Genomic DNA, 14,191 nt, shown 5'->3' with positions numbered 1-14,191 from the left:
TTCATGAACTTGTAAGTGGTTATCACAAACTCTCCTCAAACTAAATTTACATTGAACAAGAAAGGAATCAGTATCATATCACCAACTCTGCTATAGTCATAGTGCCCTCCACATGTTTATGTAATAAATTTACACTGAACAAGAAAGGAATCAGTATCATATCTCTCAATTTGTTGTTGCACATCTAGCAAGAATAGATCAATGCACATACCTAATAAGCAAACATCACAACATGGCATGATATCTGACCCTAATCCACTGGATCAAAAAATTAAGACCGCAAGACCATTTTCTCGCAGCAACCAGAAGCGTAGCTACAACGACAGTAAGTGCTGCCCAATTAAACTGGGAAGCCTAGATTTTGGGCACGCAAAATTTCAGACTTATCAGCAGCATCGCATGACATCAACATGGACATGATACTAATTACCTACCAAGACATGGGGACGCATTAACTAAAGACAATAAACAGAAAATACAACGGAGAGAGTGCCTCTCTCTTATCAGCAGCATCTCATGATGCAACTCACATACTGAACTAGCAACTTAATTGTTCAGTTTACTCCTTCACCATGGCAAAAAAAACATGTTATAGTTTATGAATTCATAACATACGCATGACAGTCGCGACTTGCAATAAGCAAAAGTATTTTCTTCTACAACTGTGTGTAAAAACAGAGGATGATGTGTTGTAAAACAGTCCCTAATCACCATGTCGATGTCCACCTTGTACACGGGTATCTTGGGGTACTGTCTGCTCATCTTCTCGATCACAGGTGCCATTGCCCGACCTGCAACACCAAACAACAGAACAGTAGCTCTCTCCAGTCACACACTGAAATCCCAATTCATGGCATGGAGACGGCACTTACACGACCCACACCAGACAGCCGTGTAGTAGAAGACGGCGGGGAGCTTCTCCACTGCAAAAGGCAACACACGTGAGAGGGAAACTTGCGCACGCATAGTATTATCAACAACAGTGTGAAGAATCGGTAGAAAAGCTAGGGCGAGAAGGGAGGGGATCGGCGCTGCACCTTGCACCTTGGCATGGATGTCCTTGAAGGTGTCCGCGGAGCCGACAACCACCATGCTGGAATCGCCTGCGGGAGCCAGGAAACCTTCAGTGTCGGCCCAGGGCCACAGGGAAGCGAAGGATCAGCGGGAGGAGGAGGCAGTTCAGACGTACCTGTGGACGACGACGAGAAGAGGCCTGTTAGGGAGGAGGAGGAGGTGGAGGGGCGGGTGAGCTGCTGCGGGAGGACGAAGTTGGGCGGGTGGCCTAAGGGAGGATGACCACCGGGCGTCGAGGGAACGGAGCCATCACTTTGGAGGGCGTCGAGGGGAGGGAGGAGGGAGGCGACCCCCATCACCATGGCTGCCAAATCCCTCCCTCTGGATCGAGGCTGTGTCCGCCAGATCGGCATGGTCAAGGCCGCCAATCCGCCTCGCCCGCTCGAGGAGGTGGTGGCCGTCAATGGTGGGGATGGGGGGCGACGGCGGCGGCGGCCATCTCCTCCTGGATCGTGCGCGTGGGCGTGCGGGGAGGGAAGGGGAATTGGCTCACGAGATTTGGTCGCGAGGGGGCGACTCGGACAGGAGGGGTGGTGGAAGGGAGGATGGTCGGCGCTGGGGGCGATGAGGAGGTCGTCGGCAGCTGGGATGGGGGAGGCCGGCGGCGGGGTTGGGATGGCAGAGAGAAGGAGGTCTGGGTCGGGGAGAGGGAGATCTGGGAGGAGGTGGCGGTGGCGAGGAGCTGAGGGAGGAGGATGCGGGTGCGGGTTAGGGTTTGGGCTGCGGATGGATGGCTGGATGGAAAGGTGGAGATTTGGACGGATGGATGGGCGCCATGTCATCGATCCATGTGACAACTAAACCCACCAATGAGAATAGAGCACATATAATTGTGCTTTTCCTTTTGTTTTTCTTCTACTTTTACACATGAAAAAAAAATCAAAAAATGGTCTCATATTATGCACAAGGGTTCATATTGGAATGGCAAACAATGTTGCCTAAGGGAATTTTCATTTTCTTTGGACGAAAAAATCATTTTCCATTTTTCGAGTGCCCCAAATGAGGTTTTTTTATGAAGAACCTACCAAATAATTGTTGCAAAATTGGACCAAATCATTTTTATAAAATACTAAGCCATATTTAATGCACAATTGACCAAATGGTTGGGTGTAAAAAGTTTTGATCCACCTCTGGTGAAAAAGACAAATTTCCGCCGATTCAGTTGGAAGCGGGTCAAATTTGAACTGCGACTGCCTCATAGTTTGCTATTTATTTTTTCCAAAAATCATTTCTAGGTACAAAAGTATCTATTAATCAGAGAAACACCAAAAAAATATCCAAGATTCAACCACTAGCTAGGAAAGGTCATTCCCGCCGTTTTGACCACATTTTGAAACGGGCATAAAAATTCAAAAAAAACAAAAAATTCGAAAACCTTCGCATTGTGTCATTATATGTGACCAAGTAACCAGGAAAAATAATAAACTTGTAATACGGTAATTCTTTAAAAGAAGTGTTCTCAGAAACGAGCTATCATGTGTGAAGATCAATGGCTTTCAAGTCAAATGATCAATCTTATGGCCACATTCATGGCATAGTTTGTTCAAATGATCTCATATTGTGCAAAATGGTGCATATTGGAATGGCAAACAATGTTGCCTAAGAAAACTTTCATTTTCTTTGGACGAAAAAACCATTTTCCATTTTTCGAGTGCCCCAAATGAGGTTTTTTTGTGAAGACCCTACCAAATAATTGTTGCAAAATTGGACAAAATTATTTTTATAAAATACTAGGCTATATTTAATGCACAATTGACCAAATGGTTGGATGTAAAAAGTTTTGATCCACCTTTGGTGAAAAAGACAAATTTTCGCCGATTCAGTTGGAAGTGGGTCAAATTTGAACTGCAGCTGCCACATAGTTTGTTTTTTATTTTATCTAAAAATCATTTTTAGGTACAAAAGTATCTATTTAATCAGACAAACACCAAAATTTTTCCAAGATTCAACCACTAGCTAGGAACGATCATGCCCGTTGTTTTGACCGTATTTTGAAACGGGCATAAAAAATTCAAAAAAAATTGGAAAACCTTCGCGTTGTGTCATTATATGTGACTAAGTTACCAGGAAAAATAATAAACTCGTAATACGGCAATTATTTTTAAAAAGTGTTCTCAGAAATGAGCTATCACGCGTGAAGATTCATGTCTTTCAACCAAAATGCTCAATCTTATGGCCACGTTCATGGCATAGTTTGTTCAAATGATCTCATAATGTGCACAAGGGTGCATCTTGGAATTCCAAACAATGTTGGCTAAGGGATTTTTCATTTTATTTGCACGGAAATATCATTCTCCATTTTTCGAGTGTCCAAGATGAGGTTTTTTGTGAAGGAACTACCAAATAATTGTTGCGAAAATGGACCAAATCAATTTTATAAAATACTAGGCCATATTTAATGCACAATTGACCAAATGGTTGGGTGTAAAAAGTTTTGATCCACCTCTCGTGAAAAAGACAAATTTCCGCCGATTCAGGTGGAAGCGGGTCAAATTTGAACTGTAGCTGCCTTGTAGTTTGCCATTTATTTTTTCCAAAAATCATTTCTAGATACATAAGTATCTATTTAATCATAGAAACACCAAAAAATCCAAGATTCAAGCACTAGCTAGGAACGGTCATGCCCGCCGTTTTGACCGCATTTTGAAATGGGCATAAAAAATTCAAAAAAAATCAAAAAATTGGGAAACCTTCGTATTGTGTCATCATATGTGACCAAGTTTTCAAGAAAAATAATAAACTTGTAATACATCAATTATTTTAAAAAAGTGTTCCCAGAAATGAGCTATCAAAAGTTTTCCAAGATTCAACCACTAGCTAGGAACAGTCAAGCCCGTCGTTTTGAACGCATTTTGAAACGGGCATAAAAAATTCAAAAAAAATCAAAAAATTGGAAAACCTTTGCATTGTGTCATTATATGTGACCAAGTTTCCAGGAAAAATAATAAACTTGTAATGCGGATTTTTTTTTAAAAATGTTCTCAGAAATGAGCTGTCATGCGTGAAGATTCATGGCTTTCAAGCCAAATGATCAATCTTATGGCCACATTCATGGCATAGTTTGTTCAAATGATCTCATATTGTGCAAAAGGGTGCATCTTGGAATTCCAAACAATGTTTCCTAAGGGAGTTTTCATTTTCTTTGCACGGAAAATGCATTTTCCATTTTTCGAGTGCCCGAAATGAGTTTTTTTTGTGAAGGAACTACCAAATAATTGTTGTAGAAATGGACCAAATAAATTTTATAAAATACTAGGCCATGTTTAATGCACAATTGACACAATGTTTGTGTGTCAAAATCCTTGATCCACCTCAGGTGAAAAAGACAAATTTTCGGCGATTCACTAGGAAGCGGGTCAAATTTAAACTGTAGCTGCCTCATAGTTTGCTCTTTATTTTTTCCAAAAATCATTTCTAGGTAGAAAAGTATCTATTTAATCAGAAATACATGGTTTGGTGGCGATACATTGAGGTTTAGATGGTGGCCCAGGGCCCCAACTCCAAAGCGCGTAGACTCGCATGCCCGCCGCGTGGTCACTGCGTGATTGTGGTGTTGCCACGCGTTCTGGGCGGCCTAGGCATGTCTAGTGGGTTGGGCACTCCCCTGATAGGTGTCAGGAAGAAGAAGTCAATAGAAGAATCTCACGAGGAGACTGAACCGAGCTCAAACATGAATTAGCACCCAAGTGTTTGATTAGTGGTACGGGAAATGCACATGACCAATGGGCCTGAGTTTTGGCCGAGGATGATCATCTACTAAGGACACTATCTTGGAAAATTTGCAGCTCAAATGGAGGAGCCTAGGTGCCACTTGCTTTGCAACGTACCACACTGGACAGAAATATGAATGTTGAAGCCACACTCACATGTATTGTTAGATGGGGCTCAAATTTTGTAGAGAGCTATGATTTGGGAATATAGAAGATGTGGCAAAAATTCAGCCCATTAGGATATGCCTAGCCAGTACTTCCTTCACAACAGTTCGAGCTGAACAAAAACTTTGGAAATTTGCGATTACCAGTCAAATGGAGTTGAATATTGTCATGAGTCAATGATTTGGATAGTAAAGAATGCCCATTTTTTTGGGAATTTTGGGAATGATAGAAATATAGGTTGCTTCACAACCTAGGGCAAAAATTGACACATGGACATGACACATAGGCAAAACTGATGAGGCGGCGCCTTGTCATAGTAATAAGTATCAATGCATCCACGTTCACAACCTCATGACCATTTATATTGGTCGTAATCAGGTAGAAATAAGGTCATTGGCGCCTCTTGTCTGCTTTGTGACCATTTGGTGTAAGCAATTTCAGGGTTTGAGCCCTTCCAAGTGAAATGGCCGTGAATTTACGACCAATTCAGCTGGGGTCACTAAGAGAAGGTCATCAGTTGACATATTTCTTGTAGTGTCAGTCGACGACTCATTAAATGGATCAAGGCGACTGAGTCGACACCAAAATACCGACGCAGGCGTTCAGATTTGCAGAAAGCACTCGCGAAGGCCCGAAGCTCGGAGCAGGATCAACTTCAGCCTACTTTCCACTCGCACCTTAATCCATTCGGGGGCTACTGACGAGGATATAGACCTGGGGTAGGGTCATATGCCCGGCCCATACGTCCTACCCAAGGTCACTACCCCAGAAGATAAAAAGACCAAGAGTCAACAGAAGAACACCAGTCAAGTACGTCGAGTGCAATCCACTCGACGATCACATCACTCGACGACCACCCCCTACCGTCACTAGACCATATGGGGAGTCACTCGACTATATCAAAGATCAGGAGTCGGAAGAGCACGCAACGGCCTGACATTCACTCCTTAGTCTTGATAAGCATTAAGAGTAATTAAGGCTGGCGTTACCAGTAACGCCCCTTACTTTATGTACATTAAGCCCCTTATAATGGAGGCGGGCGGGGGTCCTGGCGCACTCTATATAATTCACCCCCTCCTCTGGGACAAGGGTTCGCACCCCCTGTAATACAACACACATAATCCAATCGACCGCCTCCGGGCACCGAGACGTAGGGCTATTACTTCCTCCGAGAAGGGCCTGAACTCGTAAACCTCGTGTGTACATCTTCGCCATAGCTAAGATCTTGCCTCTCCATACCTACCCCCCTTTCTACTATCAGCCTTAGGACCACGACACCATCCTCCCTCACCGCCCCCGCGCTCGTCCGCAGCGGCTGGCTGGCTAGCTAGCTAGCACGTCCGCGCTCGTCCGCAGCAGCTGGTTGGCTAGCTAGCTAGCTAGCTAGCACGCGCTGCCAGGGCATGCACGCCCACTTCGCCCTGCCGCCCGCCGCCGAGCCTGGTCGCCGCGCCCGTCCGTAGCCGCCACAGAGCTCACCGTGCCCGCGCTCATCCGCAACGGCTGGTTGGCTAGCTAGCTAGCACGCCCGCGCTCGTCCGCAACGGCTGGTTGGCTAGCTAGCTAGCTAGCACGCCCGTGCACGCCGCAGCTAGCTAGCTAGCACGCACTGCCAGGGCATGCACGCCCGCTTCGCCCTGCCGCCCGCCGCCGAGCCTGGTCGCCGCGCCCGTCCGTAGCCGCCACAGAGCTCACCGCGCTCGCTCGCGCTCAGGCACGCCGTGTTCCCCGTGCTCGACCCGCGCTCACCTGCTCGCGCCCGCCGTGCACCGCACCCCGCCCTTCCGACGAGCCTATGATGGTGCATGCCGTCGGCCACTCGGGGCTGCCGGGCTGCCGGGGTCGCGCGCCGGCGCGGTGGGGAAGAATCGGAGAAAAGAAGGAGAGAGAGAGAGGGGGGATGGTTGGGTGGATGGGTCCCCTTTGTTTCAATGACTAGCGGGCCAGACCTCACATGCAAAGGGACAGGGGCGGACGAGGACCACGCAGAAAATGTCCGGTCGTGTCTCTTTCAGACGCAAATCCAGACCAAGTTTGCGCCCAGGATAGGGCGAGCCGGACCAGAAACGGACGTTTTTTGCGGATGGGGTCGCGTGCTGGGCCGTCTGATATGTCCGTTTTGCCCCAAACAGACAGGCCCGGACGATTTGCGGTCATGCGCTGGAGTTGGCCTAAACTATGAGCTTCACTATTGCAAATAGGAATTGTTGTGCTTCATGGCCGTGGCAAGCACCCGACCTCGCCCAAGAAGATCCTCGCTCCATCCAGGGTGGAACGGCACCATCGGAAGCGTACCTGATCAGGTCCAGTCGACAAGGGCCCCTTGGAGGAGCGGCTGACTAATCAGGCGGGGCTGAGGACTTGCAGCATCGAAGACAGGAAGAGTGGAGCAACTATGACTGTTTCTTTTTCTCTCTTTTGTGTTTTTTTGCCCAAAAGAAAAACTTCTTTTAACCCTCAGATCCCACTTCTCCTCAGAGTTCGCCCCGGGTTGTCTTCCAATCCTACCTCTCATCAGGCAACACAAATTGAAATTCAACTCGGTTTTTGGAAACAAAGCAGAATAGTAAAAATTTCTGAAATCCCGCCTTGTATACAGCAGGGAGTTTTTTTTTTGCGGGGGATATACAGCAGGGAGTTTGATCTTCTACAAAAAAAATTCTCTCTTCATTATGTGTAATTCTAAAAGACAAAAATACATGCGAACCAACCTGTGGTCGGATGGTTAGAGGGACTGTGGTATCCCAGCCCACCAGGGCATCAAATCCTGATGCTCACATTTATTTTTGGATTTATTTCAGGATTTTCGATGATGTGCATTCAACGGGAGAAGATGTTCATGTCGACGATGAGGCGCCTACAATGACAGGCGCCTACAGTGACTTCGTAAATCTCAAGATGATATGCCGGCTCAGTTTTTCGGAGGTCCTCATAGGGGTAGGGTGTGCGTGTGTGCGTTCATAGGGGTGAGTGTATGCGCGTATATATGAGCGCTTGTGTTGTGTCTATACTGATATTAAAAAAAAGAGAGACAAAAATACATCAATGCAAAAGAAAAAAAGGGAGCACATCCTAGACCCGGCGTGTCTGTATCGGATACCGATACGTATTCAGCTCCTCCACCAGGACACACCGAGAGCGCCGTTTCGAGCGTCCTTCATATAGGACAAGCCTCCCTCCCGAGTCCCGACCAAACGACCAGTCTTTCCCGAGCGCGACTGGGGTTCCTAGCCGCCGCCAGCCCGCCGCCGCGCCGCGCCCAGCCGTCCGCTGCCCCGCCGCCGGTACAGGGGCTCAGCAGCGCCTCCCTCCGCCGAGCAGCCGCTCCCAGCAGCAGCGCCTCCCTCTCTGGAGCAGGCGCTCTCTCCCAGTAACGCCGCCGACCGGAGCCACGCCGGCGACCAGTCCATAGACAGGTAGCCATCACTCATTCGTCCTTCCCCCCTCCCCCTCCCTCCCTCTTCCCCCCTCCCCCTCCCTCCTTCCTCTGGCATCCTCTGTCTGTTCAATTTTTCCCCTGATTTTTGTATTGGGCGATTACTTGCTGTAGATTTCATATTGTGAGAATGTAATGATAACTGTTTCTTGATGAGTACTTGGTACATGGTTTTTCCAGTGCATGTTCAAGGTTACATCTGAAAGGATTTTGCTTGATAGGTGTTTGTCATAATGCTTGTAGGAGCAAATGTTACAAATTGTACTAGTTTGATTTCTTTTTTCAGACGAGCAAATGTTTTGTTTTAAAACATGTTAGCAGTGAAGCATGCAAGGATTGACGATATATGAAAAAGGAAAAGATTAAGTTTTTATATATCCGTATTGGTGCATTTTAGATGTACATGCATCCTCAGGCACTCTCTCTGCATACATATGAAGCATTGCTGTCTTTTAACTTGTTCAGGTTAAGGCTTCTGTACAGGTATGGGAGAGACCTACGATCCACTTCTTGGGACCTTGGTTGTGCAAGGAACTGTCTTCCATCGGCTTGGGGCCATGTTAACGTGCTCCCAGGGCCGTATGTCTTCGATTTGGCGACGGGTGGAACCTTTGGTCTTCGTTGTAACAGCTGTTAGTTTGGGTTGGGCAGCATGGAGGTACTATGATCGTAAAGCGGCTCTGCGCACCTATGGGCGCCACATGACCGGCAAGGCAGTTGGACTGGTTGTCGGCCGTGACGACGAGATCGACCGCGTTATCTCCATTCTATGCCGGAAGACCAAGAACTGCGCCGCGCTGGTCGGACCTGCGGGGGTTGGCAAGACGGCCATCGCCGAGGGCCTCGCGCAGCGCATCGCTACCGGCAAGGTACCTGCAGCGCTCGCCGGGGCACGCGTTGTGGAGGTCGACCTTGGGGCCATGGTCGCAGGAACCAAGTACCGAGGTATGTTTGAGGAGCGGATGAAGAGCGTGATCAAGCAGGCGGAGAATGCGGGCGGCAAGATAATTCTCTTCATCGATGAGATGCACACGCTTCTTGGTGCTGGAGGTGCTGGTGGCCGTGGAGTTACTGATGCTTCCAGCATGTTGAAGCCGGCGTTAGCCCGTGGTCGTATCCGCTGCGTGGGCGCGACGACTTTTGATGGTTACCGTAATTACATTGAGAAGGATCCTGCACTCGAGCGGCGATTCCAGAAGGTACACATCGAGGAGCCAAGCACGCAGGCGACAGTTGGCATTCTGCGGGGGCTAAAGCAGCAGTATGAACAGCACCATGGCCTGGAAATCCAAGATGCTGCTCTTGTTGCTGCTGCACAGCTTGCTGGCCGCTACATCACTGGTGAGGAATTTACCCGCTTCTATTGTTTCAAGTGGTTATTAGGATGTACGTACATATGATGTTTTGTCGTTATGGTCTGCCCCATCTCAAGGCTCCGTAGTTCACATGCTATAATTAAACAATCCGCAGTCTTGTTGCATTGGAAACATTAAGTTGAGATAATTCTAGAATTACAATCTTATTTACTGTGATGTGCCTATAAATTGATGGCTAACCTGCGCAATTTTTCCTTTATGCCGTGTTGCACCCATGAGTGTCAACAATGGATATATATTGTATAACATTAATGGATTTGTTGCTGTCTTTACCATAGGTCGTCAATTTCCGGATAAGGCTATTGATCTGATTGATGAGGCATGCAGTGCCACAATAAAAAGGTTGATTCAGATTGACAACCAAGCAGAGGAATTGAATGCAAAGCAAAGTCGCTCTGCAAATCCAGTGAAGGGAGCAACTGTTGTACCAAATGATGTTGCACAAGTAAGCATTTTTTCCCAATGACATGTATCTACTGTTTCAGTCAATGAGATGCATTTTTCATGCAAATTCTAACACTGTTATTTGAAGGTTGTGAGCCTATGGACTGGAATTCCTGTCTGTACACTTGAGGAAGAGGACAAGGATAAGTTAATCCACCTAGCAGACAGGCTGCATGAGCGAGTTGTTGGCCAGAATGAAGCGGTAAATGTGGTCGCCGAAGCAGTGTTGCGTTCTAGGGCTGGCCTTAATCATCCCGGCCAACCCATAGGATCTTTCCTCTTCTTGGGCTCAACCGGTGTTGGAAAGACAGAGCTTGCAAAAGCTCTTGCTGAGCAGCTATTCGCAAGTGAGAAGATGTTGGTTCGCTTTGACATGTCTGAATATGTTGGCAGTGGATCTGTTTTGCGTCTCGTTGGAGCACCCCCAAGGTAATTTGAATGTATTTTGTAACATTGCATATTTTCTTAGTCTTTAGCTTGATTGATATTAATGCTTCTTTTGTAACTTCTTAAAGCCATCAGGGCTGTGATGATGGTGGGCAACTAACTGAGAAGGTTAGGAGGCGCCCATACAGTGTCATCCTTTTCGATGAGGTGGAGAAGGCGGATCCCTCGGTGTTGAACATCTTTATTCAACTTCTTGATGATGGTGTGTTGACCGATGGTAAAGGGCGGACAGTAAATTTCAAGAATACCATCATCATTATGACCTCAAATCTAGGAGCAGAGCACCTCACGGCAGGAATGGCCGGAGAAATCACAATGGATGCGGCACGTGACCTTTTGATGAAACAGGTTTGTGAATCCCAGAGTGCTGGTGTAATGGCTCGGAAAACACTTAAGCCTGAGTTTCTCATATATGTATATATAATGTTTGTGTAGGTTCAGAAACACTTCAAGCCTGAGTTACTCAACAGGCTGAGTGAGATTGTGGTATTTGAGCCGCTTTTGCATGACAAATTGAAGGAGATTGTGAAAATCCAAATGAAGAGCATCATTTCCAGGGTAGCTGACAAGGGCATCTCTCTTTTTGCAAGTGATGCCGTGCTGGATGTCATTTTATCGGAATCATACAACCCAGTACGCATAGCTTCTTTTCAAACCTAGAAGAATGATTTGGCTCATGTTTTCATATGTGTTTGTACTTTTTGCGTTTTGGTAACCATGCATGCTTTGTCTCTCACAGATGTATGGTGCAAGGCCTATAAGGAGATGGTTGCAGAAGAATGTGATGATTAAGCTGTCCCAAATGCTAGTCAAAGGTGAAGCCAGTGAAGGCTCGACAATTTCCATTGATGCTACGGATGACAAGAAGAAGCTCAAGTTTGAAGTAGTGAAGAAGGTCGAGGAGTGATTGCGACACCGACAGCGGTGATGTGGCTGGGGCCAGTCCCATAAAGCATCCTCGTGATCCTGCGTTCAAGACCTTGTAATGAGAGTTATTTTGATGACTGCACTTCAGTTGTGCCTTTCTTTGTATACTACCTCCAGCTAATACTAATTAGATGTATATATACTAGCTATGTAATTGGAACAGCAGTTGCAGGCATGGAGCAACCGAGTTAGTAATTTAATTCTTCCATGTTTTGATCCTGTACAAGATTTTGCAATGTAACAGTATCTCCGTTGGATAATTTGTTCGTTACTAAATTTTAATAACCATCTCGCTGTTTGATTGCTTTGTCACGTTGATGAGTGTCAAAACTTAAATATTTCATGTGAAGCTTCCAGTGAAGCGCCTATTTATAAATCCATTGAGACAGGATGCTTGGTGTGCATAGCAACTTGTTATATCTTGATCTATCAAAGGTCATGTGTGTAATTTTCCCCCAACCTGTTTCTGCATGTTTTTTTTATCACGGTGTTCAGACGGTGAGATTGGCTTCTATGCCTATGTTGTTCAGCCCCTGAGAGGGGCTTCTATGCCTATGGCGTTCAGCTCAATTATCAACTGTTGGTTGTTTGAATAGCTTACCAGGCTTGTATTTGCAATTTACTTTCTTCCTGGAGAGTTAGGCATTGCAGCTCTTTGATCCATTATAAGATGTCCATCAACATTTTTTGCAGCTAGCAGCTTGCTCCTCTCGAAGGCATTCCATCACAACCGAGAGCTCATCTGTTCTGTCATGTGAGCCTCATCTGTTCTTTTATGAGCCTCGTCTGTTCTGTTCTGCGAACCTCATCTGTTCTGTTATGTGAGCCTTGACCTCCTGAGCGGCCTTCACCCCTGTCCATCAATCCACGAGAAGACAGAGGCGGCAAGGTAGTCAGATTGGAATTTTATTTACATTCTAGGTGGTGATTTCTGAAGAGATGCGTAGGCAGTGTGTTAGTTTGGAATTTTGATATACTATAAGACGAAGCTAATGACTCATCTGATACGGTCTGAGAGCAGCAGCCTGCAAGTCGTACTATGGCTGCAAGGATATTTGATTAAGATGTAGTATGATACCCCCGCAAAAAAAAAGTAGTATGATACTACTATGATCTGGCCTAGTTGTGCGTGGGATTGGAGGTAATGGGTTTAATGATTGGTTAGAGAAACATGTCCCTTTTGATCCTATTATGTGTTTGAAAGCTTTTGATCTTTCAAGCTGCTTACTTTAGAGGCTTATGCAATGAAATTGTGTCGGCATGATCTTATATATGAAACCATGTAGGCATTTGTCAGAAAGTGCTTATGTGTAGAGTTGCTTTGGTGTTGGATGCAAACCCAACCACTTTAACCAATCGTAGGAGGGCAGTATCGATGCAGTAGTCTACACATAATTAGCATTGCACACATTTTATTTTACTTCCATATCGATGCTCCGTCGATGATAAGTAGCCCAATGTGGTGACTGCCGATTGCTTGAGTCCTTTCGTGTAATAGAGATCACACTTCACCTGGATCAGTAATTGTATGCAGTCTCTTTTGATGTTGGTACTTCCACACGAACAACTTAGCCTCAACATTAAATGTGTCTTCATTGTTTGACACGAGAAAGTTCATGCTTTTTCGAAGGGAGGAAATTCACAAATGATGGTGGCCAGTACTAGCAATCTGTGGTTATATGACACAGAATGTTCAAGTGTTATTTGCAATCATGGATCATCGTCAACCATATTGAGCATCATTATCCATCTGAGCGTGGATATATACAACCGCTAATGATCCATCTGAACGTGAATACAACGGCTAATGAGCATGTGTCAGTGGTCCATGGCACGAGAGGCGGACATCCCACAGACAACATCGAACCCTTGACCATAGTCCATGACTCGACGGCAATCATGCCACTATCGACAACATTGACAGATGAGGTCACGCCAACGAAGTGTAAAGTGGCACAAACAAGTTTGGTTACAATAGATTATATTTTCAAGACGGGGTAAAGATGCTCGATTAAGGCATGAAACTATGGGAGTTGTGAGAGGCATGAGGGTGGTCGCCCAAACAGAGGGTTATGTTGTGGGAGGGCAAGCTTGTCCCACATTGCGGAGCAAAAAACAGCTGGCAGAGGAAATGAGAAATAACACAAACAAGGGGAGGGACGACATACAAATAAAGTCATGTCGCAGCACCAAATACCTGTAAAATTTTTCCATAAAGGAGTAAAGATATGCACAAACAAAGATATAAAAAATGATGTGAGGTTCTTGTTGAGGCTCATTGATTTTCAACCAACCTCTAATCAAACCCACACGTACTAGTTAGGCAATCCAACCTATATATGTATCTCCTAGTTAGCGGGTTTTGGCAGGAAGAGTATACGCTGCCAAGTGATACTAGGAAATAGAAAGGCAATGATAATAGGTTGTCCAGTTCACAAGCTATTGGTGATTGTAACGGGTCTTAGGAATAAAAGGCATCGGGAGGAAGTCTCTTAGCATCACAATGGTTCCCTGGTCAGATAGTAACTTATTGTTTGGACTAAACATGTCATGGTCTGCTATACAGGAACCACAAACACAAGAGATAGGGAGAATAGTTCCTCCCAGCCATG

At 45.9% G+C, this 14,191-nt stretch overlaps 1 protein-coding gene across 3 annotated transcripts; it reads left to right on the top strand.

Annotated features, from left to right (window-relative positions):
* Positions 1–8,087: 8,087 nt before the first annotated feature.
* On the top strand, positions 8,088–11,891 carry LOC123113558 (chaperone protein ClpB1). Of its 3 annotated transcripts, none has more exons than XM_044534833.1 (7): positions 8,088–8,365; positions 8,857–9,726; positions 10,040–10,206; positions 10,294–10,634; positions 10,721–11,000; positions 11,088–11,285; positions 11,392–11,891. In XM_044534833.1, the coding sequence occupies exons 2-7, from the start codon at positions 8,871–8,873 to the stop codon at positions 11,557–11,559; spliced, it is 2,010 nt and encodes a 669-aa protein (XP_044390768.1). In that variant the 5' UTR covers positions 8,088–8,365; positions 8,857–8,870; the 3' UTR covers positions 11,560–11,891. The 3 variants fall into 3 exon arrangements, with proteins under 3 accessions (XP_044390768.1, XP_044390769.1, XP_044390770.1); XM_044534834.1 differs by having other exon boundaries at positions 8,851–9,726; XM_044534835.1 differs by having other exon boundaries at positions 8,107–8,365; positions 8,869–9,726.
* Positions 11,892–14,191: the final 2,300 nt, after the last annotated feature.

Source organism: Triticum aestivum, chromosome 5B, assembly GCF_018294505.1.
Source record: "Triticum aestivum cultivar Chinese Spring chromosome 5B, IWGSC CS RefSeq v2.1, whole genome shotgun sequence".
NCBI classification, from domain to species: Eukaryota; Viridiplantae; Streptophyta; class Magnoliopsida; order Poales; family Poaceae; genus Triticum; species Triticum aestivum.
The sequence above is the reverse complement of the archived record's forward strand: the minus strand, read 5'-3'. Positions and strand labels throughout refer to the sequence as shown.